This window comes from Trichosporon asahii (assembly GCF_000293215.1).
Source record: "Trichosporon asahii var. asahii CBS 2479 unplaced genomic scaffold scaffold00025, whole genome shotgun sequence".
NCBI lineage: Eukaryota > Fungi > Basidiomycota > Tremellomycetes > Trichosporonales > Trichosporonaceae > Trichosporon > Trichosporon asahii.
In genome coordinates, this window is record NW_014040899.1 from 131,187 (window position 1) to 154,405 (window position 23,219).

Consider the following 23,219-nt stretch of genomic DNA (forward strand, 5'->3'; position numbering starts at 1 on the left):
TCCGAGACGTCCCCACGCTGTGCCCGCTGTGCCCGCTCGCTGGGCTGATTGCGTGCCTGAGCGTCGCGCAGCGGTTCAATGCGCGTCGCCCTTGTTCGCCCTGGGGCTCGCCGGCTCTTCTCTCGCGCCTTCCGGTCACCTGTCACTGGCTGGCTGGTGAGCCAACTCGCTTCGTTGTACATAAAGACCCCACGTCACTTGCCTCCTTCCACCTCACCACACCACCCATCCCACAAAGTAAACAACAATGTCCGCCCAGTTCGACAAGGCCGTCTCCATCGTCCGCTCCCTGCCCCCTGACGGATCCGTCAAGCCCACCCAGGACCAGCAGCTCGAGTTCTACGGCCTCTTCAAGCAGGCCACCGAGGGTGACGTCAAGGGCGACCGCCCCGGCGCCTTCAACTTCGCCGGCAAGTACAAGTGGGACGCCTGGAAGAAGCTCGAGGGCATGAGCCAGGACGAGGCCAAGGCCAAGTACGTCGCTCTCCTCAAGGGTGTAAGTGTCATGATTTGGCAGCGAGCGAGCGGAAAGCGAGCGGCGAGTCTTCTCCCTTCCTTCCCTCTTCTCTCCTGCTGTCGCCGCAGACGCTCGCGCAACGTCGCGCCGACAGCTGCATCAGAAGTTGGTAGCTGACATCCAGATGCTCGAGGCTTCCAACGACGAGGTCGCCAAGAAGTCGCTTGCCGAGCTCGAGGGTGAGTTTGGAATAGGGCACAGAGAACTGACATCCCCAGCCGCCGCCTAAGCGTAGTACCTCTGTAGTTGAGATGATATAAGTGGGACGCAGTACGCAACCGGCCAGCACCGAGCTCGGGCACCGTCACTGATGACGACGGAGGGATCGGCGTGCGGCAACCGGGTACCGACGTCGTGGGAAGACCATGGAACGTGGCTGCGTGGAGGTCACTCACCGGACGGTCTACTGACGCAACGACCTTGCGGGTGTTGAATTGCTTTGAATTGCGAAGCATGAAACAGCACAGGTGTGCAACAGACATGGACATCGGTCCACGTTGGGACAGCAGTGCAACTCTCAGCGGGGTGGGTATGATATGCAAGATAACCAGTCTACGAATCTATCTTCTACGACGACGCTTAGAGCTTTCCGCGGAGGAGGTTCGAGATCATCTCGCGCGCGGTAATGCGCGTGGTGTGGTACATCGTTCCCCAATCCAGGGTCGAGAACATCATGTCGGCAAAGCCGAACGGGAGCATGGGCGGGATCCAGCCGCGGGCGTACTCGAGCGACCACGACTCGGGGGTGATGACGTACTGCTTCTTGACGCCGCGGACGAGGTGGTGCACGCTTCCGGGCTTGTAGATCTCGCGAGTCAGAGCGCCGGCCTCGTACGCCCACTCCTCGCCAGTCAGCATGTGGAAGTAGTCGTCCGCAGTGTGCAGGCCCGTGTGGCCCTCCGTGCCGGTCGCGCTGCCGAAGATGATGAGGTACCTGTCCGTCAGCTACGTCCGTCGAACAAGTAGCATCTCTGCTTCCCAATTGCGGTTCCAGAGGTCCAGTAGTCATTGCCCCTATAGCAGCCGTGTGCGCGCCGCCTTCTGGAACCGCGACAGGGGCAGCAGACAACGGAGAAAGGTCTGCCCAGCCCGCTCAAACTCATACTCACTCGGTAATGCTCGCGTGGATAATGTACATAGCGCCCATAGCTCCGCCGGCGTTGTTGAACACCCACTCGTGGTGGTCGGTGTAGTCGGTGAGGAGGTGCGCGTCGGGGTACTGCTTGACCATGTTGTCGAGGAGGGACTCGATGATGAACGAGGCGTTCTGCGTCTGGTCCGCGGCCGCAGCAGTCGCGAGCGACGCGTTCACGCACTGGTGGAGCTCGGTCGGGTCGAAGATGTAGAAGCGACCGTCCTGTCTGTCAGCTATCCGAAGAACCTGTAGCTGTCTTCCACGCCAAAACTGGGGTCGCCTCCGGGTCGGCGACCGAGAGGACGGAGAGCTCAACGGCTGCAGCAGAAGTGGGGCAGGGGTACCCGGGCGAAGACTCTCCTCTCTAAAATACACTCACGTTGAGCTTGTCGGCGACCTTGCACAGGCCCCAGACGACGGCGATGATGACGGCCCACACGCTGAGCTTGGAGGCGCAGGACGACTTGCAGGCGTCGTATCCGCCATGGCCGTTGGTGGCACTGTTAGCCTTGCCCTTTCCGTTCTTGACCGCCATGTTTGCAATGTCCGTTTCGTGTGGGGGTGGAGAAAGACAAGTGACAGCTATGCAAGCCGAGTTTTAAAGGGTCAACAACGAAAGCGATCGATCGACCGAGCCAGCAGCCCAGGATCCAGGTCAGGCGGGGGAGACGCGATACCAACCCAGACTTCAAAGAAAAGTATCGTTCGATAAGCGATTTTTGATCCCGTTGTCAACAAACCGGTTCTCCCGCCCTGGCTGCAGAACGCTTGGCTGTCTTTCTCGAACGATCAGCGACGACGGACAAGCATGCACGGTCCATTGAACCTCCCGCCATTGGATGCCTGCTCGTCGCACAGGCGCCGACGGCGCTGCCCGCGACCACTATGTGCTTGCCGATCGTTCGATGCCCCGCAAATGATGGCCATCTCCGTCCGTCATGTCCGCTTGAAATGTCCGTCGTGCCTGAATATGATGGAGAGCGTGAAGACTCCGCGAGATGGGCTGCACGTGACGTGCCTGGGAACAGTCGCCACCCAGGAACCGCCTGGTGGAGGTGGGTTCGTGACGGGCGACGTCAGTCTGGGGAAGGGGAAGGCGGGCAGCATCCTTGCTGGCCAACGTTTCACAACTCACCACACTCACCTCGCACTCGTCGACTGGTGACTACCGCACACACCATGAGCGGGGTCGTCCTCCCCCCGCCCCATGTCCGGGCTTGGTACTGGTACGCCTTCGCCGCAGAGGTGTTCGCCGCCTGTGCCATCGTGAGTCAAGCCTTCTCCAGCTGGTCGCAGACCCCAGAAGCTGACGTGACAGGCCATCTTCCTCCCCATCACCCTCGAGCAGATGGCTCGCGAAGTTGGCTTTGAGGCGCCTGACTACACCAAGCCGTGCTCTCGTGAACCGCCGTTGCCGGGTGAGAAGGCAGCCGTGTGCAAAGCCAAGATTCTCGGCTCGTGGGTCGACACGGCGAGCTTCTCGTAAGTTGGGCAGCCGTGTATGTCAACTAATGTGCAGCATGTACGTCAAATCGGCTGCAGTTCTGTTGCAGGCCCTCGGCATTATCTCGATCGGCAAGCTCGCAGACTCGACATACTGGCGCAAACGCCTGTTGCTCCTGTTTGCCGCCGTCGGATCGATCACCGCGAGTGTCTTCCTCGTGCTGCCTGCCAAAGCTGCGTGGCTTCCGCTAATTGCTGCGTTCCTGACGCTGATCGGCAATATGACGTACGCTGCGAGCATAGTTTGCGCCAACGCCTTCCTCCCCGGCCTCGCGAGGGAAGACACCGCCGTCGTCGCTGCCCGGCGGACACTGAGGGCATCAGTGCCGGACCTCGAGGACGAGACACCACGCAGTTCAGTTGATGAAGTTCGGCAACTGCTGCCTGACGCTGAACTTGAGGCGAAAGCAAAGTACGACAAGCTACTGTCCCTCACGACGTCGCGGCTCAGCTCCACTGGTGTCGCCATCGGCTTCTTCTCCGGCGTCAGTATGCTTGCGCTGCTCATCGTGCCGGTGTCGCTTGGCAAGGGATCAACATCTGCACTCGAGTTGGCCATCGGTCTGAGCGGTGTATGGTGGGCCGTCTTCACAATTCCGGCTGGCTGGGGACTTCCAGGTGGACATCGCGAGCCGGCACCCGAGCACTGGTTGAAGAGGGGATGGGCCCAGGTCGCGAGCATGGTCCAGCCCAGCCACATGAAAGAGTTGCCAAACCTGTTCAAATACCTGCTTGCTTGGGTGTTCCTCTCAGACGGTTTCCACACGACGACCTACACTGCCATTCTCTATGCCAGCAGTACGCTGCACATGTCGGCCAGCAAGGTCATCGTCATCGGCCTCCTCGTTCAACTCGCCGCTGTTGGCAGCTCGATCATGGCGCCTCGCTTCCAGCGCTGGCTTGGTGTAACAAATCTCGGCCTCTTGATCCGCATCGTGCTCGCAGCCCAAGTGTTGCCGATATACGCGTGCCTCGGCCTGATTCTTCCCTTCGGCGGTCTCCGCACCGAGGCCGAGATGTACGTTGCGGCGGTGTGGTTCGGCTTCGTGAGTTCCAACATACCCCATCACCGACCCTATGACCGAGCTGACACACCAGCTATATGGACCGTTCAACTCGTACGCGCGGGCAGTGTACGCAGAGCTAGTGCCGCCTGGGCATGAGTCGTCCTTCTTCTCGCTCTTCTCTCTGACGGACAAGTCGGCCTCGTTCATTGGCCCCATGGTTGTCGGGCTCATCTCTGACAAGACCGGCAACATTCGACTCGGGTTCCTGTTCCTGACGGCAATGCTGGCCCTGCCGCTGCCAGTGATGATGCGCGTTCGTATGCGCACTGGCGCTGCTCAGGCTCAGGCATGGTCGCAGGCGCGCATGACGCGCGCCCAGGCCATTGACGAGGCAGACGAGCTGGCTGCCGCTGCAGAAGATATCGAACGTTTGGAAGGATAGAGCATTAGATTTGGCAGTGATGTATCTTCTAGGATCTGCGTTGTGTGCGTACGTGTGTGTGCGGGTGTGTATGAGTGCGGCGAGGCAATGCGCAGTGGTGCGCCGCCGATGTCATATGCCAACGGCGATGTCATGACTGCGTTTGCTGTGCGCCGAGAGCGGTGCAGTCCGACTGCGCGTCGCGAGCATTTCAGCGTCAATGCATGGCGCGGCGTCTTTGCTCAAGAGCAACGTGCCCCCGATCTCGTGCCTGATCGGCTCCGCCGCTTGGCCGAATGCAACTGTGGGAGTGGGGTGGCTTGGGCTTCGGTCCCTGAGGCATGGTAAATGGGAAAACAAGGTGGCCGCTCTTGCTGGCTGACCAACACGTCTCTCAGCAACGCTCCACCTCTCTCTTCATCTCCTAATTGCTAGCTACCTTGACTCAAACTCGACTATGGTGTCTCCACCGCCGCCGGAGTCACCGCTAGGGAAGGAGGACATAGAGGACGCCGGCCCCTCCACCCCTCCCCGATCTCCTCGAACGCCCACCAGGCCCCCACGACCACGCCCGCCGCGACAACCAGTTCGCTGCGTCTCGCTAGACGTCTGCCGACCGCAACAGCCCACGCATCCCGCATTAGACCGGATAGAGGAGGATGCCTCGCCGACGAAACCGCAGCCCGGATCGCCGGTCGCGTTCTCGACGCCATCGCCGCCGTCTTCCCCGACTCGACCCCGCGCCAGCTCGAGCGTCAAGTCCGACCGCAACTCTGACCAGTCACGACCGTTATTCCCGCCAAAGGCGTCTGCGGTTCCCGACCACCTGAAGCCGGGGAGGCGGCGCGCGCACACCGTCTCTGTGACGATGCCGTGGCGGAGGGGTTATGCGCCGCTGCCGGACGACCCTGAGACGGCGGTGGGGCCGCGAGCGCGCTCGGGAAGTCACCACAGTCACCACAGCCACCACGACGTCGCAGACAACAGGGGCGAGCTGCACGACGATGTGGTGGGCTTACTCGACTGCGTCGACCCCGAGGTCGGCACTGTCAACCATCTGCAGAACATGACGAACGCGATCATGTTCCCGCCCATCCCTGGCTTATACTCGCGCCGGCCGAATGTGTGCCTCTCCAACGACGACGACGAGGACACGGTGCCGACGCTCGCGTCGCAGCCGAAGCCGGCTAAGGAGTCCAAGCTGCGACTGGGTCGACACCGCGCCGAGAGCGCCCCCGTCTCGCTGCGTCCGCCCCTGGCGAGCCAGAGCAGCGACGAGGACCTGCACCGCACCGCGACCGAGGACGCGGGAATAGCCAAGGTCGAGCTCGACGCCGACGACAAGCTGCGTGCCCACGTCGACGAGGACATGACGCACGAGCTGGACGCCCACATGCGCAAAGTCCTGCTCCGGCGGAAGCGGCGGGACAAGCTGAAATCCGCCCTGCGCGGCCTGTGGGCGTACCTGAAGACGCCGATGGGCATCGTGACTGCGATCTACGGCTTTCTCGTCGCGTTCTGGGGTGCGGCGATCGTGCTGTTTTTGCTGGGGTGGATCCCGACCTCGTCAAAACACGCACAGGACAAGTGGGTCGAGATCTCGTCCCAGGTCACGAACGGCTTGTTCACCGTCACGGGCGTGGGCCTGATCCCCTGGCGCGCGATAGACACGTACCGCATGTCGCGGATCTGGATGCTGCGTTCGCGGGTGCGGAAACGGCGCGCAAAGCTCGGCCTCTCGGAGATCAAGGACTGGAACGATCTGCCCGATCCAGCCACCGTGCCGGGGTACGTCAACGTGCTCTCGGAGAAGGAGCAGGCCGAGCTGGAACACCAGCAATCCGCCTTCCAAGCGTCACAAACGTGGTATAGGCCGCATGCCACGCCAACACATACGGCGTTCCCGATGGCGTGGGCGCTGTGGAACACAATCCTGATGGACCTGAACTCCTTCTTCCAGTGCATCCTCTGCGGCTGCATGTGGGGCATGAACTACCACGTCCGCCCGCCCTGGACGACCGGCACGCTGATCCCGCTGAGCTTTCTGTGTGGCATCGGCGCCGCGATCCTGATCTGGCAAGGGGGCGTGCGCACCAAGAAGACGAAGGAGGTCGAGAATAAACTGTCCAGGGCGCTGGGTGTTGAGGGCCCTCCTTCGGCTGACGTGGAGAAGGGACGGCCGCGCGCTGCGACCGTTGGCACGGAGAGGCCCAGCCTCGATGTCAAGCCGAAGCCTCTCGTTGAGGGTAGGGCGCCCGCGCGCCGAGCTACCGTCGATGTCGCCCCCGGCTCGGTGACGGTTAGCCATCTCGCGCCCCTGGCTGAGATGGCTGAGACGGCTGAGACGGAGGAAATGGACAGTCCAGAGCCTAGCCCGGGGGAGAAACACGTCGAGCTTGGCGAGATTGACCTCGCCCTGCCCCCCGTGCCCGAGATCAGCGCGATCGAGCTCCCCGGGCTCAACCCCAAGCGCGCCTCGACGTAGTGCGTCGGCGTGCGCGAGATACAGATACTGGCGTAGCTGATCATGTCATGTTGTAATGCATACACAGGCTGTAACTGTAGCTCTAGAGCGCACAGGGGACGAAGTATACATGTGAGGAGAGGGAGGAGGGTCATAGTCTATACGTAACGTGTGGTGCGTGCTGTATGGGGCGATATGGGGCGAGGGGCCGTGGCGTTCGGGGCCCTCACGCTCGAGCTCCGAACGGCGATGGGCAACAAGCTAGCGGATCCGCCAAAGACGGCCGAGTGCTACTTGGCCGCCTGGCGGATGGGGCGGGGCGCCTGGTTCATCAACCGGCGGTGCTCATTCACGGAGCCTGCGCCGGGGACTGGGGTTTGTCAGCCGCTTTGACCGGCAATTAGAGACGGCGCGAGCCCGGGGAGAACTCACGCCTGGGCCGCATCTGGTTTGGCGGGTAGTAGGTCGAGGGCGGGGGCGGGGCGCGGCGTTCGGTCGTGCGCTCTTCCCTACTCTCGCGGCTCTCGCGGCCGCCGACGGTCTGGAGGCGCTCGTCGAACGCGCTCGCCAATACTCGCCCTGCACGGGCTGGTCGGCGCTGTTGCGCTTGGCCGACTTGTCCGTCGGCCGGCGCTGCAGAATGCTCGTCGTGCGCTGCACTAACTGGTGCTGGCTCGCGCGCTGCACTAACTCGTGCTGCGAGATGCGGTGGGATAACTGCTGCTGGCTGTTGCGGTGCGATAACGGCTGCGATTGCTGGGTGTACTGGGCCGGCAGCTGCTGCACTGAGTTCCGCTTGCCTAACTGTTGTTGCGAGTTTTGGCGCGAGACGGAGGCGCTCGGCGGGGATGCTGCTCCAGCTCCAGCTCCAGCTCCTGCTGCAGTAGGAGCAGTAGGGTGCGGCGAGTAGGGCGAGTAGTGGACTCTAGGGACCGCGGAAGCCGTTGCCGTCGATGCCGGCAGGGGCTCTGACGTCACTCGCCGTGTTTTCGTCCTGGTGGTCAGTTTCAGATCTTATGAGCCCAACTTCTGGACGCGCCGACTCACTTGTCCAAGATCCCCGTGTATCCGTTTGCAGCAATCGACGCTGGGGGCGACGAAACTGCATGCGCGGCGTGCGGGTAGTGGTGCCCGGTGTCCGACGCGTGTCCGTTAGATGACGAGCGTCCAGACTTGCTCGACGGTAAGGACGGCGCGGCGGCTTCACTAGAGCCTGGGCTGGGAATGCCGTGGCTGCAGGTGTCAGCTTCAGAAGTCAAGAGTAGCAGCTACCTGATGGTCGCCTCCTTGCTGAGCTTGACATAGGCCTCAAACCACAACTCTGTCTTGCTGAGCAAGGCGTCGGCATTCTTCAGGCGCATCTTGAGCTTTGCATTCTTCTCCTCGAGGGCGACGATCTTGCTCTCGAGCGACTTTTTCGTGTGCTCGAGGTCCGCAACTGCGTCTTCCTTCTCGCGCCTCGCGGCCTTTGCCTTCTCTGTGAGTGTCTCGTTCTTCGCCTTCAGCGCACGGTTCTCGGCGTGCAAGCGCGACACGAGTCCAGAGAATAGCACCTCCTCCAGGGACATGGGAGGCGTCGTCGGGCACGGATCCTCCTCAGACGGAGGCGAGGCGGGCGCCGCAGGGCGCTCAGCCTGCTCTGGAATGGGAGAAGGCGATCTTGGCGCGGGGGACAGGATGGGTGGAGGCGAGGGCGCCCTTTTTTTGGGTGTGCTAGGGAGTAATTTCGAGATGATGGTCATCTTGGTCTATGCGTGGTTTTGGCGGGTGGGAAGGAGAGAGCGAATGCAGCGGTCGGGTAGTGTTCGGTGGCAAAGTCGATGGTGAAGAGTGCAAAGGACAAGAATGCTGGGTGAGTCGTCGCGGTGTGCTGAGCAGCGGCGCAGCACTGTGCGTGGGGACGAAAGGCGAAGGGGCGAGAGTGCAAGAGGCGAGTCGGTGAGTATGTAAGCTGGGATGGAGGCAGAGGAGAGGATGAAAGTGTCCGGATCGATGCCGTCGAGTATGGCTGCGTGCGGGCTGCAAGGGTCGTTGGAGCTGTCGAGACGGCGGCCTGGACCGGGGCTGCGACGAGGTGGGAAGTGTCCGCAGGGGTTAGATGAGGGAGAAGAGTCGGGGCAGAGGGAATGAGTAGGGGAGTCGAGGCAGCAGATGGCCTGGAGAGGGGCGAGGAGGCCGAATTAATGAGGGAAGGTCGCAAGGACGAAAGCGCAAGAGCGGATCGCCGGCAAGGTGACGTTATCTTGAAATGATCCAATTCAGAGGCTCTTCGTCTTTTGGGCGGAGTGTCTGGTGGATGCTTGAATGCTTAGATGCCTGGCCCTAGTGGAATCCGCGCTACTGGCAGGGGTCGGCCGCTAACGATTGGGCTCGGTCTGGCGCTCGCTAGTGTGGGTGCTTGCGGAGAGAGGTAGTGTTCTGGTGGTGTTGTGGTCCGGAACGAGATTGACGTTAGGTGGGGTCTCGGTCGTGCGGGTTGTCTATCAACAGGTGAAGTGGAGAAGATGTCGAGCCATTTTAACCCGTCCGCTGTGTTCGCTGTTCTTTTCTGAGCGGGCGACTTTGTGCAGACTTTCTCCCGTCGGCGACCATGCGGGCACGGCGCGCTTTTGGAGCACGGGCGTGAGGAGTGAGTCCAGAGCAGATGCGAGCGACAGCGGGGTCTGTCGTGTGTCGGGGGCACAGGCAGTGAGGGCGGTGTGAGCGCAGTTGGACGATCTGCATGACACGCATGGGCCGCATTACTTCGCTGCTTGCTCTGCGCTGATGCCTCGCCTGATCGCATCGCTGGCCGTAGACGATGCGCCAAGGGGGTGGTCTGGCTGGGGCTGAGGCTGAGGCACTGAGGCTGAAGCACATCCTCGAGGCTGCAGCCCACAGCAGCCTGCAGAGGCTGGAGAGGCTGATGCGGCAGGACACACAGGGCAAGGCTGATTGCCTTCTGGTCACTGGAATGTCTGGGCATGCGCGATGCAGCAGTGCGCGCTGATGGGCTCGGTAGTCTGAATGCTGAATGGCTACAGTCTCGGATAGGTACTCCTTGGGAGAAGCAACAGCTTTGTCGCCCAAAGCTGTGGAAGCTCTGTCGCCTAACACAGTGCAGCCGAATTGCGTCCCAGAGCCTGGCCCTCCACGCCCGTGCTCGTCATGTCGCCAGCTGTCCTACGGAAGGAGCGCTGACAGTCTGTCGTTGAGATCTTGGGAACGGACTGTGGGCGCAGCGTTCTATTGGAGATCTTTCATTAACGCATCATGTTGGTGCCCCCGATGCCCGATGTCCTTTGCGGGTTGGGCGATGGTGTGTGAAGAGACGGCCCATCGGATGGTTCAGAGCCTTTCTTTGTACGGGGTCCTGACCGGTGAATTGGGGGATGGCGCTACGGACGCCAACCTGCCGCTTTTGACCGTGTGCGCTTGGTCATGCGGATCTTCGACAGGGGGAAATGGGCGCCATAGCTCGATGGACAGACACCACCAAAAGTTGGAGCAAAGCGTTACACCTCCCAGAGCCCAGAGGACTGACGACTGACGAATGCGAGGCATGCATTCCATTCACACGATATCGGGGCCAAGAGAAGGGAGCCGGAGATGTGGGAAGCGTACTTCAATCGTACATAGATATCAGCTCGGTTGATTCTCTCTGGCCCAGCGGCAAGTGCCTGAACCTTAGAACCAAGGGGGCCGGTGCCTTGCTTGGTTCGACCGTGGGTCTCCGGCTGTGTCATGTGTCAGGTGCAGTCCATTCAACTCGATTCATACCACCACTACTGCGGGCTCTCAGTCAGCCAAGTCTCTGCCGGAACCCGACTATGAGAATGGGTGAGAGAATGAGGGATAGGTGTAGAATGCGGCAAAGAGTTGAGGGGACAGCGCACACACGTCTCGACCGACGGAAGCAGATGAAGCGGACCGCGGTCATCACAATCTGTCTTCCTCCCCGTTCCACTAGCATTTAGTCCGCTTCCTCGAGCCCATCATCACTAGCTAGGTCACATTCGCATCATTCTCACCTGTGTAGACATCACTCTATCACCAACTATTCCAACGCCGCTGTCACCATGTCTCAGCCCGCAGTCGTTATCGACCATCCCGTCACCAGAGGGCCCTTCGGCGAACGCCGACCGACGTGGGCGGACACCTCCACCAGGTCCCTCCGGTAACCTTCCTCGCCGCTCCGGTCCCAACGGCCACCGCCATCTTGATATCAGACATTCTTCGCCCACTCGTCTTTCCATCAAACGACACCATTATCATGGCCGAGCCAGCACGCAGAGTCGGACCGATGGACAACGCGCACGCGCAGGACTGGTCTGTGCTTGATCTCGGACACGCGCAAGTCAGCCAGCGCACAATCTACCTCGTCGATCTCAAGGTTGACGTGTGGGGAGTGGACGAGATCGCCGGCAGCCCTCTCCCAGTGACATGTATCGTGAGTTGAGCCAAGACGGTGTTGTATCAGCTGGAAATGAGGTACGCGGAGCTGACAACAGATCCTTGCGCACGGCTGGGCGAACAAGGCCAAGGACATGGAACCGATGGCCGCGGGCCTGCTGGGCGAGTTCCGAAGATTGGAAGCCGAGTCGGGAGGACGGAAGCGGGACGTGATCGTCGCGACGCTCGACCAGCGGAACCACGGCGAGCGCCGCGTCAACAAGAGCCTGCAGTCGTTCCAGAAGAACCCGAGGCAGTTGTGAGTCCACCACCGGAGTCATCCTTCCTTGACCGCACCCCTTACATGATCTATGCGGATTCGGCCCAGCTAACAACAGTGGCATCGACATGTCGACGGCGCTCGTAGGGGGCAAGCAGGACCACGAGCTCATCATGCAGTTCCTCTCGGGTCGGCTGTGGGCTGACGGCTCGCGGGTGATCTCGGAGTGGATCTCAGTCGGCTTCAGCATGGGCGGGCACCTGTGCTGGCGCCTGCTGCGCGAGTGTCCGCAAGTCAAGCTCGGCATCCCCATCTGCTCCACGCCCTCCGAGTCGCTCGGCAATCTGCTCCGCGCAAAGGTCCTGCCCCCCAATGCGCCAGAAGTGACGCAACCACCCGAAGTCGTGCACTACTTTTCCCAGTCGCACCACGAACCCAACCACTGGGAGCGATACAAGGGCAAGAAGATCCTCGCCGTGCACGGGCAGCTCGACAACGTCATGCCGTTCCGCCTGGGTGCGGAGAATTGGGAGAAACTCGCGCCCCACACGGCTGCGGCGGAGCGGTATGAGGAGCCAGGAAGAGGACACGTCTGTTCCCCGCCCATGGTCCGTCGCGCGGCCGAGTTCATCTGGAAGCACTCCGTGTCGCAATAGACAACTTTTCTTGCATACACAGTTACACTTTATGGAGACGGTATACTACACACTGTTGCTTTTCTATGTTTTCTGTTCATGAGGGTCGTGAATGACTGCACAGTGCCGCCGGCCAGGGGACTACGCTGTGGCCCAGGGTCGATTGCAGGCTTGCTCTGTCTCAGCGCCAGGCTGGACTCGGTCTCAGTTCAGCAGCCCATTAACGCGGAGCACGAGGGTACGCGCCTCCACCCCCGCGCCAGCACGATACGGTTCGAGCTCCTTAGAGACGACAGTCACGGTGCCCCGTTTCTCCATCGCCTCGACGTACTGAGCATAACCCCCAATGGCCCAGATATCCTCGAGGATGGTGGACACGACGAACCCGCCCGGGCGAGTGACGCGCGCGAGCTCCTCGAGCGCCTGCGGCCCGACGTGCCCGAGCGTGAGCGTGCCGACGCACGTCACGCCGTCGTAGCTTGCATCCTTGAAGTCGAGCTTCTGGGTCAAGTCGGCGGTGGCCAGGTGGCGGTATGCGCCCGTTTTGGCCGCCTCGCGCAGCATGCCGTCGCTGAGGTCCACGCCGTCGACGGTGCCGTACCCGAGGGCCTTGAGCTGACTCCCGACAAGGCCGGTACCGCACCCCGCGTCGAGCAAGACAGAGTCGGGAGAGAGGCCCGTCTTCGCCAACGCGCGTGTGGCGACGACAGGTCCGACGTAGCCTTGCTGTGGCAGCGCGAGGTCAGAGTCGTACGAAGCCGCCCACTCGTCGTAGATCCCCTTCAAGTCCGAGGGCTTGCCGGAGATGCCGAGCGCGTACACGGCCGCGAGGTGGGGGTTGCCGCCGGAGGAGGTGGCGGGATGCTGGGGGGCTGAGTCGCCGGGCATTGTTGCTCTTGTCGTTGGTTATGTGGAGTGGAGCGAATGGAGAAGGGGTCAGGTGGTCGAGTAAGGCGGGGAGTGTGGGCAGGGGGGTGTGGGGTAGTGCGGGGAAGTGGGGAAGTGGAGGCGCTTGATAAGATAATGGGAAGAAGCGAGTAGCGATGGCGTCGGACCTGGTGTCTGCAAGTCGGCCTAGTCTGCTGGGGCACTCGAGGACGAGGCTGGGGCTTCGAGTGGATGAGCGATGTAGCGGAGCAGAGGAGCGAGTGGGCGTGGGAGCAGATAGGGACGGAGTGCAGAGTGGGTGATGGGACGGAGTTATATAGCGAGCGCGTCCCGTCCACCCCACCCACCCCGCGTATATTGCAACCGCACAGCACCGCCAACACTCGGCATATAGCTCCGTTGCAGGTATTGGCAACGCCGCTAAATCGCGCACCCGGATTCGTGCTAGCTATGCATGATAGCGACCTCTGTTCGCAGTCACCGTCCGATGCGTTCGCTGTGGGCGCACGTCTGGCGCGTCTGGCAGGCCTGGGGTGGCATGCCTGAGCGGTATCATATGGGCGGGCGGGGCGCGAGACGGAAGGCAAATGACGGGGGGGCAATCGGGGACGGACCCACGCCCCAGTCCGCAGCATGAAGCAGCATGAAGCGGGGTGAAACCCCAGCTCGCGATCACGGAAGCAGAACGGGCTGCATAGCGCCCTTCGTCGCTCCGTTCCGTCTCTCGGCGAGGTGCGAGGCGGACGAAGCAAGGCTTTCGGGGGAGTCAGGCGTCTTGGGCGCCTCCCTCCGTCTAGATGGGTAGGTTTGCATTCCGTGCCTCAGCCATTGCGATCAGACGCCTTAGATGTCACGTCTTGTCGACGGCGTGGGCGCGTGGGCGATGTGCTTGGCGCCGCGCCTTCGTACGGCGTGTGAACGGCGCTAGTCGGGGTTGCGATTGGATCAACGCTGCTTCTCGTCGTTGCCTTCCCCGCGCGCCCCGCGCGCGCCCGCTGTGCATAACTGAAGCCCGTCACGCCTGCGCCTCCGCTCTTTTTGCATCAGGCGTGAGCTTGCAACATGCCCACCCGGCCGCCTGGCGCCGGTACCCTAACATCTCTGCGACCGGCTTGTCACCAAAGCCAGATTAGATTCGATTCCGCGTCACATGACGCTTTAGCCTGGCAGGGCCATGAGACCCAAGCCTGACAGAGGTCGATGACATCACATGGACCCGCGATAAGATAGACGCACATGCGATCGGTTCTGACACTTCTTGGACCTTCCTGGCGTGCCTCCGCTTGTTGAGGCGCCGCCAGGCTGATGACCAGGTGAGGAATGCGAAAGAACTGACGAGCTGCGGCGAGGGGCTGTCCTGTCGGGGAAATGTGCGATCTCCCTCATTGAGCGAGGCTGAGAGCGTTGGCAAGTCACTCTTGAGGTCCTTCTCCGCGCAGCACAGAGGGAGACAGCGCTGCGAGATAAGCTCCCGTTGACGCACCAAGATGAGATCAGACTGTTCGCGTCTCATATAGACATTTCAGACCGCCCCGAGTGAGATGGTCGGAGAGTCAGACACGCGTCATAGAGAAGACGGAAGACACTCGTGAGACATCCGTTGAAGCCGTTCCACGAGGTCCGAGGTCTTCCGGTCGTCGCCATGGCTTGCAAGCAGACCCACCCCCGTACCGCGGCCTGCGGTGTCCTTGGCGGTCGGTGGCTGTAGAAGGGGCTTTCCGAGACTTGCTTGCGTGATGGAAAGTGGCCGAATCAGCGTCCCCTTCACGATATCGGCCGTGCAGTTGCCTGCCGATACGACCATCGTTGCACACCTGGGACCAGGTGTTCCCTCACGCTGTGCTTCCCTTTTGCTTTTGCCCCTTCCTTATCCTATTCGCCGTTCAATCTTCTATCAACATGTCACCGGTTTCAGCTCGCAACTTCTCTTCACAACGTGCTGCGAAACGGAGCTGCGGACGGCGCGTCGACGGAACGGCGTGTCTCGGACTGATGGCTGTGACTCTGCACAACACACATTCGGTGAGAGAACCACCCAGGAGCGAGCACCCCGTCGCCCGCAGCCGCAGCACACCGAGTGCCTGCTTCTGTCCTGCACCGTCCATTACAGTCGACCGCCTCATGGATCAACTCTCCAACCTCTGTCCCACGACCCCTCACACCCAAGCTCGCACCAATCAGCACTACACCCACAAATCATCTATGCTATGCTACAAGCTGCCGCCGCCGCACGCTGTCCAACCAGTGTCTAGCGTCTGTCGCTCTTCCCGAAGAGAGCATCTTTGAGCGCTCCGAGCGTCGAAATCGTATCAGCGCTCTCGCTCCGGTGCGGATCGGCCGGCGCCGGGCGCGGCGTGATACTAGCCGAGGTGGGGGGTCCCAGTCGCACTGACGCCAGTATGCGGCGTGTACTGGCTGCTAGTGGGTCGTTCGTGGCCGCTCGAACTGGGGACACTAGGCGCCGACTGAGCATTGGAGGAGCCGGGCCGCTCGTACTCGCCCATCCCGAATGCGGAGGCGAAGGGCGGGTTCGGACTCGCGGGCGGGCCGAGCGAGTTGCGATCCGCGAACGAGGGCTTCTCGGCCAGCGAGGGGCGGATGTCGGGCGACAGCGAGGGCGAGAGGGAGGGGCGGCCGATTCCGTCGTCGAGCGAGAGGTGGGGCGAGGGTGGGATCGGAGGCAGTGTCGGAGGCCTGTCGAGCCAGGTGCGAGTCGGCTCAGACTCGAGGGAGCACTTCAGGCGCGCCGGCGTGCCCTCCTCCTCTGAGGTGCGTTTCCGCCTCTGCCGGAGTAGAAGGAAGGCACACGCTAGCACCAGTGCAGCGCCCAGCACGCCGCCGACGACTCCGCCGATCACCTTGCCTCTGTCTTCTGGCGACATCGGGTTCGGGGTTCTTCAGGGCTGGGGCTGAAAGGGTTCCTGGATACGCTCGATGGCGTGAGGCTTGCGGTTTTCGATTTGCGGGATCGGGAGGTCAACAGGTGAAAGGCGATTCCGAACTGCGCTGCAGGCTGGTGTCTAGCTGGTACCGTTGACAGGGATACAGATACTAAGCGTCGCGATGACGTTGCAGGCTGATGACAGGTTCCGGGCGAGGGTATGCGATAGAAGCACGAACCAAGGGGCTGTGCGAGCTGTCGTCAGCTTCGCTCGCAGTCTCACTTCGATCCACATCGGCTTACTTTGACGTTTGTTATGGTTACGGGGTATCGAAGATGTGAATGTGATGGACAAAGGAGCGTGAGTCGGTAGGCGACGAAGAGGGTGTGATAGGAGCGGTGCAAGACAGGCTGCCAATGGAAGAGGGGCTCATCGCTGCGCACGATATGCGATGCAGTGGACGCGTGGCCGGTGCGTACGGCGCAACGGTGCGGTGCAGACGGCGCAACGGTGCGGTGCGCACACCCACCTGAGTGGAGGTGAAGGATGAAGCAGCGCTCGAGGCCGACGCCCCGTGCGGAGCGCAAGGGGCTCGGCGGTCAGCCAAGCGAGACTTCAGGTTGCGGTGAGTCCGAGCGGCTGCTTCAATGAATGTAAGAGTCTGCCCTTGGACGGCTGCAGCTATGGCGGACAGGATCTCCACGCCGAGAACCACGAAGATTCGAACAGAGGCCGTCCCAGAAGGGGCTGCACACCACAGGCTGATGGGAAGTCTGCGACGGAGCGCACAGAGGCATCTTCAACAATGTCGATCATGGGCAGTAGGTGCATGCCGACGAAGTGGTGTCGAAATAGCAACAGACCAGTGGCAGTCGACCATCTGCTGCCTGTCTGGGCTGTCGCGAGTTGCTCACGATACCATACGCTAGTCCACTGCGATGGGGTAGCGCTTGCAGGTCGAGAACGGAGATGGGGGCGCCGATGAAACGACCCCATGTGCCCTTCCTTTGGAGCAACAGCGTCAACCGTCAACCCTCCCTGGTATCCCGGTCACACACAATTCGTCTTCACTTTCTCGTCCCCCCAACCACAATGGCGTCGACAACCAGCCCGCCCATTAGCATCCTACCGGAGGAGATACTGCTGCTGATTGCTGAGCTGCTTCCGGTTTCTTCCCTTTTGAATCTTCTCCGCGTCAACTTGACGTTTCACCGGGTCGGGCTTGCTGTCCTACTGAGACCCGAAAGGTCAGTGAACTTCCTGTCAACTCGTACTTCAAACTCCCATCTCCCGTTCAATCCGTGCTTCTCAAACAAGGACTACGCTTCAGAAGTGCGCTCTGTCACGGTGAACCCACACGCCCATCACTGGTGTTCCCAGTTCGATGTCCCCGATATGCCGAAGGTCGACGTTATTCGTCTCCAGCTCGCCGAACAACTCCCCGACGAACACCACTGGCGCATCCTCCACAGCGATGTACCAACGCCCACGCCTTTCTTTGGAGGTCCCTACGAGGAGCCTCGTTGCCCCCTCCTGAACGTGCCTTTCGCCAGCATGCTCGTCGTTGCTGAGACCATCTCTTACAAGAAAGGAATCAAGATTTTGCTCCCGTCGACTACCGTGAGCAGCCTCAGATCAACGGTCTTGTTCCTGAAGGCTCATCAGGGCTACGACCCTCGTGCTATAGACGACGCGGACATGTTCTCAGGTCCTGAGACAGGCCTCTCTTGGGAGTGTCTCTCTCGCTTTATGCCTGACAACATCCGGTCGTTCACGCTTGTCTTTGAATCACCCCAGCTCGACTCTTACAGCTGGATCGGCCAGAAGAATGATTCCGCATATGGGCAACACATGATGGCGCCTGCCGATGAGCTCCTCACAGCAATTTTCGACATGTGCGACGACCTCGGGCGGAGCGACAAGACCAGGTCCATGCTCCCCAAGGGCTTCGAGACGTTCACGGTTGTCCTCCCCGACGGAGTGCTGGACTCCGTGTGCCAGAAGTACTTCCAAGACCAGGTTGACCTCCATCTCGAACAGTTTCGTCAGAAAGGGATCTGCACAGTGCGCATCTTCTCAATGACACAGCTCATGGGCTCCAAGGAGTACGCCGGAGTGATGACGGAGAAGGAGCAGGAGATGTGGAGTGAGAGAGCGCATCTCTCTCACTACGAGATGTCCATTGGGGAAGTCCAAGAGTGCATCAACCTGAGCGCGTGCCGCACAACAATGCCATGCTTTCCTGCAGGCGACCTTCTTCTGTCTTTCTTTGACTAGTGTAGCTTACCATCCCCAATCGTTGTGCAAACTGTCCAGGTAGCGTTTTTCATGCATCTCGCGCCAGCCACAGCTGCAAGCATCCGATGCTCAGGGTCCGCTGATGAGATGCGAGCATGGTGGTGATGTGGATTTGTGGTGATATTGGAGCGCAACCCAGCCGGGGACGGTGACACCTCCACGCAGTCTACCTTCATCAGAACGACAGCAGTCTGCAAGAGGTGAATCCTCCAGGCAATGACGCATCATCATGTCGGACGAAGCCAGGAATCGACGTTGTTATCTCTGGCATATCGCGACGCCACCGTTAGCCGCATTCCAAGCCACCCGGAGCTGCCGATGTGAACCCATGAGCACCCATGTTCGTCGCTCTCGTAGCTTGAACCTTAGATCGTACCCGAGTGCCGGTATCTCACAGCAGATGGGAGGTAGCCATCATATCAACCCGCGCCGGAGTGGGTGAGGGAGAGCAACGTGCAGAGGACTCGAAGACCAAGCTTCGATCGGCCTTTTGATACGGCCAATTTTCTTCACGTGCCTCAGGCTTATCTATCTTTCGGACCGACACGCATTCCCTCGCAATTTTCATGCTTCCCAACAGCGAAAGCAAGCCCGAAAGGCACTCGGTATGCAGCAGGAATAACCGCTGCTCGCACGACTGCGGTCCATGACACGTACAGTGTACCGTTCAGGCGGAGGGGATGGCAGGTCGGAAATAGAACAGACAGCCCCGAAACCGACTTGATCCGGAGCCCGCAATTGAGGTTAGTACGGTTGGCTCAGCTCTCCGACAAGAGTCCGACACGTCTCAGGACGTGAACGTAGGCAGGGTCATGCGTTTCGCGCGGATGTCCGAGTTGCTGAGGTAGCGTAGGGTCGCACACTTGGGCACATGCTTGGCCGATACTTGAGAAAGAGGTTGACCGAGGTCTTCAGGCTGGAGGGGTGGTTGGTTGCGTCATCGGTTCCTGGCTCAATGTTCACACGTATGCCGCTCGATTGCCTGCATACTGCAGGCAGCAGGGCCGGGTGTCTCGAATGTTCCCTTGCACCAGCTGCCGAGCTCGCCTGGTCGTGCTCATGCAGCTCACCGAGCGATGCATACCGCTCCCTCCCAACAGCCGATATGGAGCACGCGTGACCTCATACGTCCGTGGGCTTTTGCCCGCCCTGCTCCAATGACATGCTGGACCGATGACCCGACCCAGACCTTGGCGGAAGCCGTTCCGTCAGAGTATATATGGGAATGTTCCGTTTCCACTGCCTACCTTTCCCTCCCTCATCAGCAGCAGCGAAACAGACAAAATGCCCCACGACCTCTCCGACTACCCGACTGTCATCCTCGTCCACGGCCTCTTCTCGAATGGTGGACACTGGTGGAAGACGATCCTCGCGCTCAAGGACAAGGGCTACGGCATCGACCAGATCAACGCCGTCGACATCCCTCTGACGTCGATCGAGGACGATGTTGCCGTCGTCAAGCGTGCGATCGAGGCCACTCCCGGCGACGTGATCCTCGTCGGCCACTCGTATGCCGGAGTTGTCATCTCCTACGCCGGCACGGACATCAAGAAGGTGCGCGGCCTGGTGTACATTGCCGCGATCGTGCCCGACGCTGGCGAGAGTGTCTCGGACATTCTGGCCTGGGACCCCGCCAAGTGCGCCGACGCGATCAAGCCCACGTCCCAGGGCCTGCTCTACATCCCGCCGAACGAGTACAAGCACGCCATGTGCCAGGACGCGACTGCCGACGAGGCCTTCACCTTCGCGACCTCCCAGAAGCCCCCCAAGCAGGGCCTCGTCACTGAGAAGTCGGGCAACAAGCCTGCCTGGAAGAATCAGCCCTGCTACTACGCCGTCTCCAAGGACGACCACCTCGTCTCCCCCGCTACGCAGTACAAGCTCGTCCAGCGCATGCCGACCAACAAGACCATCGAGCTCCTCGCCTCCCACGCCTCCATGAACTCGCACCCCCAGGAGATCGCCGACCTCATCCTCTCCGCTGCCAAGGCTGCCGCCGCCTCTGCCAAGTAAACCGACGCGATCGGTCTAAGTGAAAATAGTCGTATGCAGTGATAAGCAGTTCATCCAGTCAGAACCCCTAACATTAGTCTAACTCTCGACTGTCACTCTCTGACACTGACACCGACTCTCGCAGGTCGTGTGCTGCTCGTGTGCGAAAGCTCGTGTGCTCAGGTCGTGCGCGCAAGCGGCTAACCCTTCTCAACATGATGGCGACGCACTGTGAAAGTAAGGCACCTCTTGTTTCGTACTTCGTCGACCACAAACGTGCGAGCTGCGTGACAGAGGGTTGCACTGCCTAGTACAAAGTCCGTCGTATGACATGTCATGCTGAACGCTCCATGCAGCTATCTCCTGCAGGGGTGACACAGAGCGGAGCTGTTCTGTGTGCGGTTTATAGAGATGCAGGTCGTTGGATGGGCGGAATGCTCCGGGCCGGATGTGAGCTCCTCATCGGGAGCTGGAGAAAGCCTGGGGGTGGCCCTACAACTAGCTCACGACAACGCCGTCGCGGGTACTAGCTCCAGTTAGTGCTCACCACCAGTTCCGCGGCCGAAGAAAGATGAAGGAAAGCGACTGCTGACGAACGCTCAGCCAGACACCATGAAGCGGGGCGACACTAGTCCACATGCCTAGCAATCTTTATCTTATCTTTCAGCCACCCGATCCGCCAGTCCTCATGATCGCAGCTCGTACAATGCTACGTGTCTATGCATGTCTACGCGTCAGCTGACGCAACTACGGCAATTTTACAGTTACTAAAAGGTGATGCATGGAGGGTGGGTGTTTGCCACGTGGTTCAAACTGTCCGGCTCTTGGCGCTTACGCGTCGAAGGCGTCGAAGTAAGAGAGCAGCCAGACGAGGCCTGTCATGAGGGCAGCGCCAGTGACGAAGAGCACGACCATCATGATGACGATCTGGGGGAGGACGGAGAGGATGCTCTTGGGCTGCTGCATGGGGCCGATCTGGGCGTCGGCGCCCTCGAAAATGACGACGCGGCGCTGCTCGGCGACGCCGTCGACCGCCTCGCCGCTGTCGTCGAGGAAGGTGATGAGCGCATGGCGCGCGCGCACGGGCTGCACGGGCTGCGTCGCGGGGGCGGGGAGGAGGGGCTCGGTAGACTCTTTATTGTCGAAAACCATGGTGGTGGTGTGGGTGGTGTGGACTGTCCGCGCGACGAGGTCGTCGTTATGTAGCTTGCGGTTGAGAGCAGTGCTGACGAGCGGACATAGAGCGGTGACGTAAGCGTTTCGCTGTCTCCGTTGCATGGTGGCGAATCACGTGACACGATTACAAGCCTCGCGACTTCCTGCACAGCACAAGTCTCGCATCGGCAGAACTCTACAGCGGGAAGCACCGGAATAAGGAAGTCTACACAAGTCTATATTATATGATACAAACACGATTACTCTACGGAAACAGACGGGGCATATTTGCCCCAGATCTCGTTCCACTTGGCCTTGCCCCCGCTCTCAATCACGTCGCCATGGCAGGGAATGATCCGGTCCCACTTGGCCTCGAAGATAGGCGCCATCTCGCGCTTCGCCTTCTCCTTGTCCTCGAACAGACCTCCGGCAAGCTTCTGGTGCAGCGTGCCTCCTGGAGACATGCTGGAGCCACTTCCGAGCAGGACCCTAAACCAACCCGGAATGTGCGAGCGCGAGTACTGCTCCGTCGGGGGCAGGTTGAAGAGCAGATCGGCCTCGAGCAGCGTGCCTGTCGGGTGGTGGATAGCGACGAGCTCATCGTTCCGGTGCGCGGACACGTTGTGCAAACTAATCTCGTTCTCGAAGCCGTACGTCTTGTTCTCGCCGCCGGCACCAAAGAGTCCAGCCCACTTCACGTCGGGCTTCTCGCGGGCAAAGCGCTCAACACCGATAGGCCTGCGGTCAGCTCAAGCAATCATCACCAGTCAGCTGCTGCACAATGTACTCACTTAGCATCGGGGAAGGCCTCCGACCATGCCTTGATGTTCATGCCGTGCTCGCCATCAGGTGTAACGAGCCATTTGACGGGACCGCCGAGCTTCTGCAGAGCCTCCTGCGTCGCGGTCGTGAGGGGGTGCGAGACGTAGACGAACAGACCCTCGGGAAGCTTGATGGCCGTACTGCGCCCTCCGATGGGAATCCATCCGAAGCGTTCCTGTCCGTTAGCTTGGCGAGCGGCCTCAAAGCTCACAAAGGGCAAACTGAAGGTGACCATGCCGGGGAGCACCTCGCGGATGACGAGCTTGGCATCGCGCGCGTCGGTCGACGCGGGAGCAAGAGATTCGTAAGATGCCATCTTGCTGGATGTGTGGGAGAGTGTGCGAATGTGAAGTCGGAGATGCGTTGCGGCGATCAAGGCTGGCTTGCTTCTCATCTTGTTTTTGAGGAGTGAAAGTGGATCGATGGACGGGGGGCTGCCAATGACGTCAAGGCACTGAACGCCACCGCTTATGTAACCCTGCCTCCACCAGCCCGCCAGCGATGGACGAGGACGGCCACTTTGCTTTTGGTTATTGACACTGCTTCGACGCCGACACGAACGCCGCGGCCGCCGATGAGCGGGGTCGTGCCTGCTAATACATAGCGTGCTGTGGAAAAGCACAGCCGCTAACACTTCAATGTCTTAGATTCTCTCATCACAGGTGCTTCACAGCCTTCTTTTTGTTGGCGCTATCGCAAGACTACGACCTTGCTCAGAAGAAGCAGAGGCAGGAGTTCCTTTTGCACTGCAAGAGGAAGTTAACGGCCGTACTGCCCCGACTTCCGCGCCTTAGATCTTAGAAGATAAGACAACGGTATCGTTTGTCCATCTGGTGACAAAGCAACGTT

General features: G+C 60.6%; 12 protein-coding genes across 12 annotated transcripts; 6 read left to right on the forward strand and 6 right to left on the reverse strand.

Moving 5' to 3' along the window:
* Positions 1 to 247: 247 nt before the first annotated feature.
* A1Q1_00522 (uncharacterized protein) lies at positions 248 to 746 on the forward strand (the record flags this gene model as incomplete). Its single annotated transcript, XM_014325837.1, has 2 exons — positions 248 to 474; positions 518 to 746. 2 exons carry the CDS (start codon positions 248 to 250, stop codon positions 744 to 746), a joined length of 456 nt encoding a protein of 151 aa, XP_014181312.1.
* Positions 747 to 1,096: 350 nt separating this feature from the next.
* On the reverse strand, positions 1,097 to 2,187 carry A1Q1_00523 (C-8 sterol isomerase; the record flags this gene model as incomplete). Its single annotated transcript, XM_014325838.1, has 3 exons — positions 1,097 to 1,451; positions 1,627 to 1,970; positions 2,032 to 2,187. 3 exons carry the CDS (start codon positions 2,185 to 2,187, stop codon positions 1,097 to 1,099), a joined length of 855 nt encoding a protein of 284 aa, XP_014181313.1.
* Positions 2,188 to 2,831: 644 nt separating this feature from the next.
* On the forward strand, positions 2,832 to 4,604 carry A1Q1_00524 (uncharacterized protein; the record flags this gene model as incomplete). The annotated part of the gene is made up of 4 exons (XM_014325839.1): positions 2,832 to 2,918; positions 2,971 to 3,110; positions 3,172 to 4,201; positions 4,254 to 4,604. The coding sequence occupies 4 exons, from the start codon at positions 2,832 to 2,834 to the stop codon at positions 4,602 to 4,604; spliced, it is 1,608 nt and encodes a 535-aa protein (XP_014181314.1).
* A 436-nt stretch (positions 4,605 to 5,040) lies between these two features.
* A1Q1_00525 (uncharacterized protein) lies at positions 5,041 to 7,068 on the forward strand (the record flags this gene model as incomplete). The annotated part of the gene is made up of 1 exon (XM_014325840.1): positions 5,041 to 7,068. One exon carries the CDS (start codon positions 5,041 to 5,043, stop codon positions 7,066 to 7,068), a length of 2,028 nt encoding a protein of 675 aa, XP_014181315.1.
* Positions 7,069 to 7,396: 328 nt separating this feature from the next.
* On the reverse strand, positions 7,397 to 8,789 carry A1Q1_00526 (uncharacterized protein; the record flags this gene model as incomplete). The annotated part of the gene is made up of 4 exons (XM_014325841.1): positions 7,397 to 7,417; positions 7,480 to 8,041; positions 8,095 to 8,265; positions 8,320 to 8,789. The coding sequence occupies 4 exons, from the start codon at positions 8,787 to 8,789 to the stop codon at positions 7,397 to 7,399; spliced, it is 1,224 nt and encodes a 407-aa protein (XP_014181316.1).
* A 2,510-nt stretch (positions 8,790 to 11,299) lies between these two features.
* On the forward strand, positions 11,300 to 12,354 carry A1Q1_00527 (uncharacterized protein; the record flags this gene model as incomplete). Its single annotated transcript, XM_014325842.1, has 3 exons — positions 11,300 to 11,476; positions 11,538 to 11,737; positions 11,817 to 12,354. 3 exons carry the CDS (start codon positions 11,300 to 11,302, stop codon positions 12,352 to 12,354), a joined length of 915 nt encoding a protein of 304 aa, XP_014181317.1.
* A 183-nt stretch (positions 12,355 to 12,537) lies between these two features.
* A1Q1_00528 (uncharacterized protein) lies at positions 12,538 to 13,221 on the reverse strand (the record flags this gene model as incomplete). The annotated part of the gene is made up of 1 exon (XM_014325843.1): positions 12,538 to 13,221. The coding sequence occupies one exon, from the start codon at positions 13,219 to 13,221 to the stop codon at positions 12,538 to 12,540; it is 684 nt and encodes a 227-aa protein (XP_014181318.1).
* Positions 13,222 to 15,581: 2,360 nt separating this feature from the next.
* On the reverse strand, positions 15,582 to 16,103 carry A1Q1_00529 (uncharacterized protein; the record flags this gene model as incomplete). Its single annotated transcript, XM_014325844.1, has 1 exon — positions 15,582 to 16,103. The coding sequence occupies one exon, from the start codon at positions 16,101 to 16,103 to the stop codon at positions 15,582 to 15,584; it is 522 nt and encodes a 173-aa protein (XP_014181319.1).
* Positions 16,104 to 17,195: 1,092 nt separating this feature from the next.
* On the forward strand, positions 17,196 to 18,380 carry A1Q1_00530 (uncharacterized protein; the record flags this gene model as incomplete). The annotated part of the gene is made up of 1 exon (XM_014325845.1): positions 17,196 to 18,380. One exon carries the CDS (start codon positions 17,196 to 17,198, stop codon positions 18,378 to 18,380), a length of 1,185 nt encoding a protein of 394 aa, XP_014181320.1.
* Positions 18,381 to 19,685: 1,305 nt separating this feature from the next.
* On the forward strand, positions 19,686 to 20,414 carry A1Q1_00531 (hydrolase/acyltransferase; the record flags this gene model as incomplete). The annotated part of the gene is made up of 1 exon (XM_014325846.1): positions 19,686 to 20,414. The coding sequence occupies one exon, from the start codon at positions 19,686 to 19,688 to the stop codon at positions 20,412 to 20,414; it is 729 nt and encodes a 242-aa protein (XP_014181321.1).
* An 810-nt stretch (positions 20,415 to 21,224) lies between these two features.
* A1Q1_00532 (uncharacterized protein) lies at positions 21,225 to 21,671 on the reverse strand (the record flags this gene model as incomplete). Its single annotated transcript, XM_014325847.1, has 1 exon — positions 21,225 to 21,671. One exon carries the CDS (start codon positions 21,669 to 21,671, stop codon positions 21,225 to 21,227), a length of 447 nt encoding a protein of 148 aa, XP_014181322.1.
* A 137-nt stretch (positions 21,672 to 21,808) lies between these two features.
* On the reverse strand, positions 21,809 to 22,686 carry A1Q1_00533 (uncharacterized protein; the record flags this gene model as incomplete). Its single annotated transcript, XM_014325848.1, has 2 exons — positions 21,809 to 22,286; positions 22,340 to 22,686. 2 exons carry the CDS (start codon positions 22,684 to 22,686, stop codon positions 21,809 to 21,811), a joined length of 825 nt encoding a protein of 274 aa, XP_014181323.1.
* Between the last annotated feature and the right edge of the window lie 533 nt (positions 22,687 to 23,219).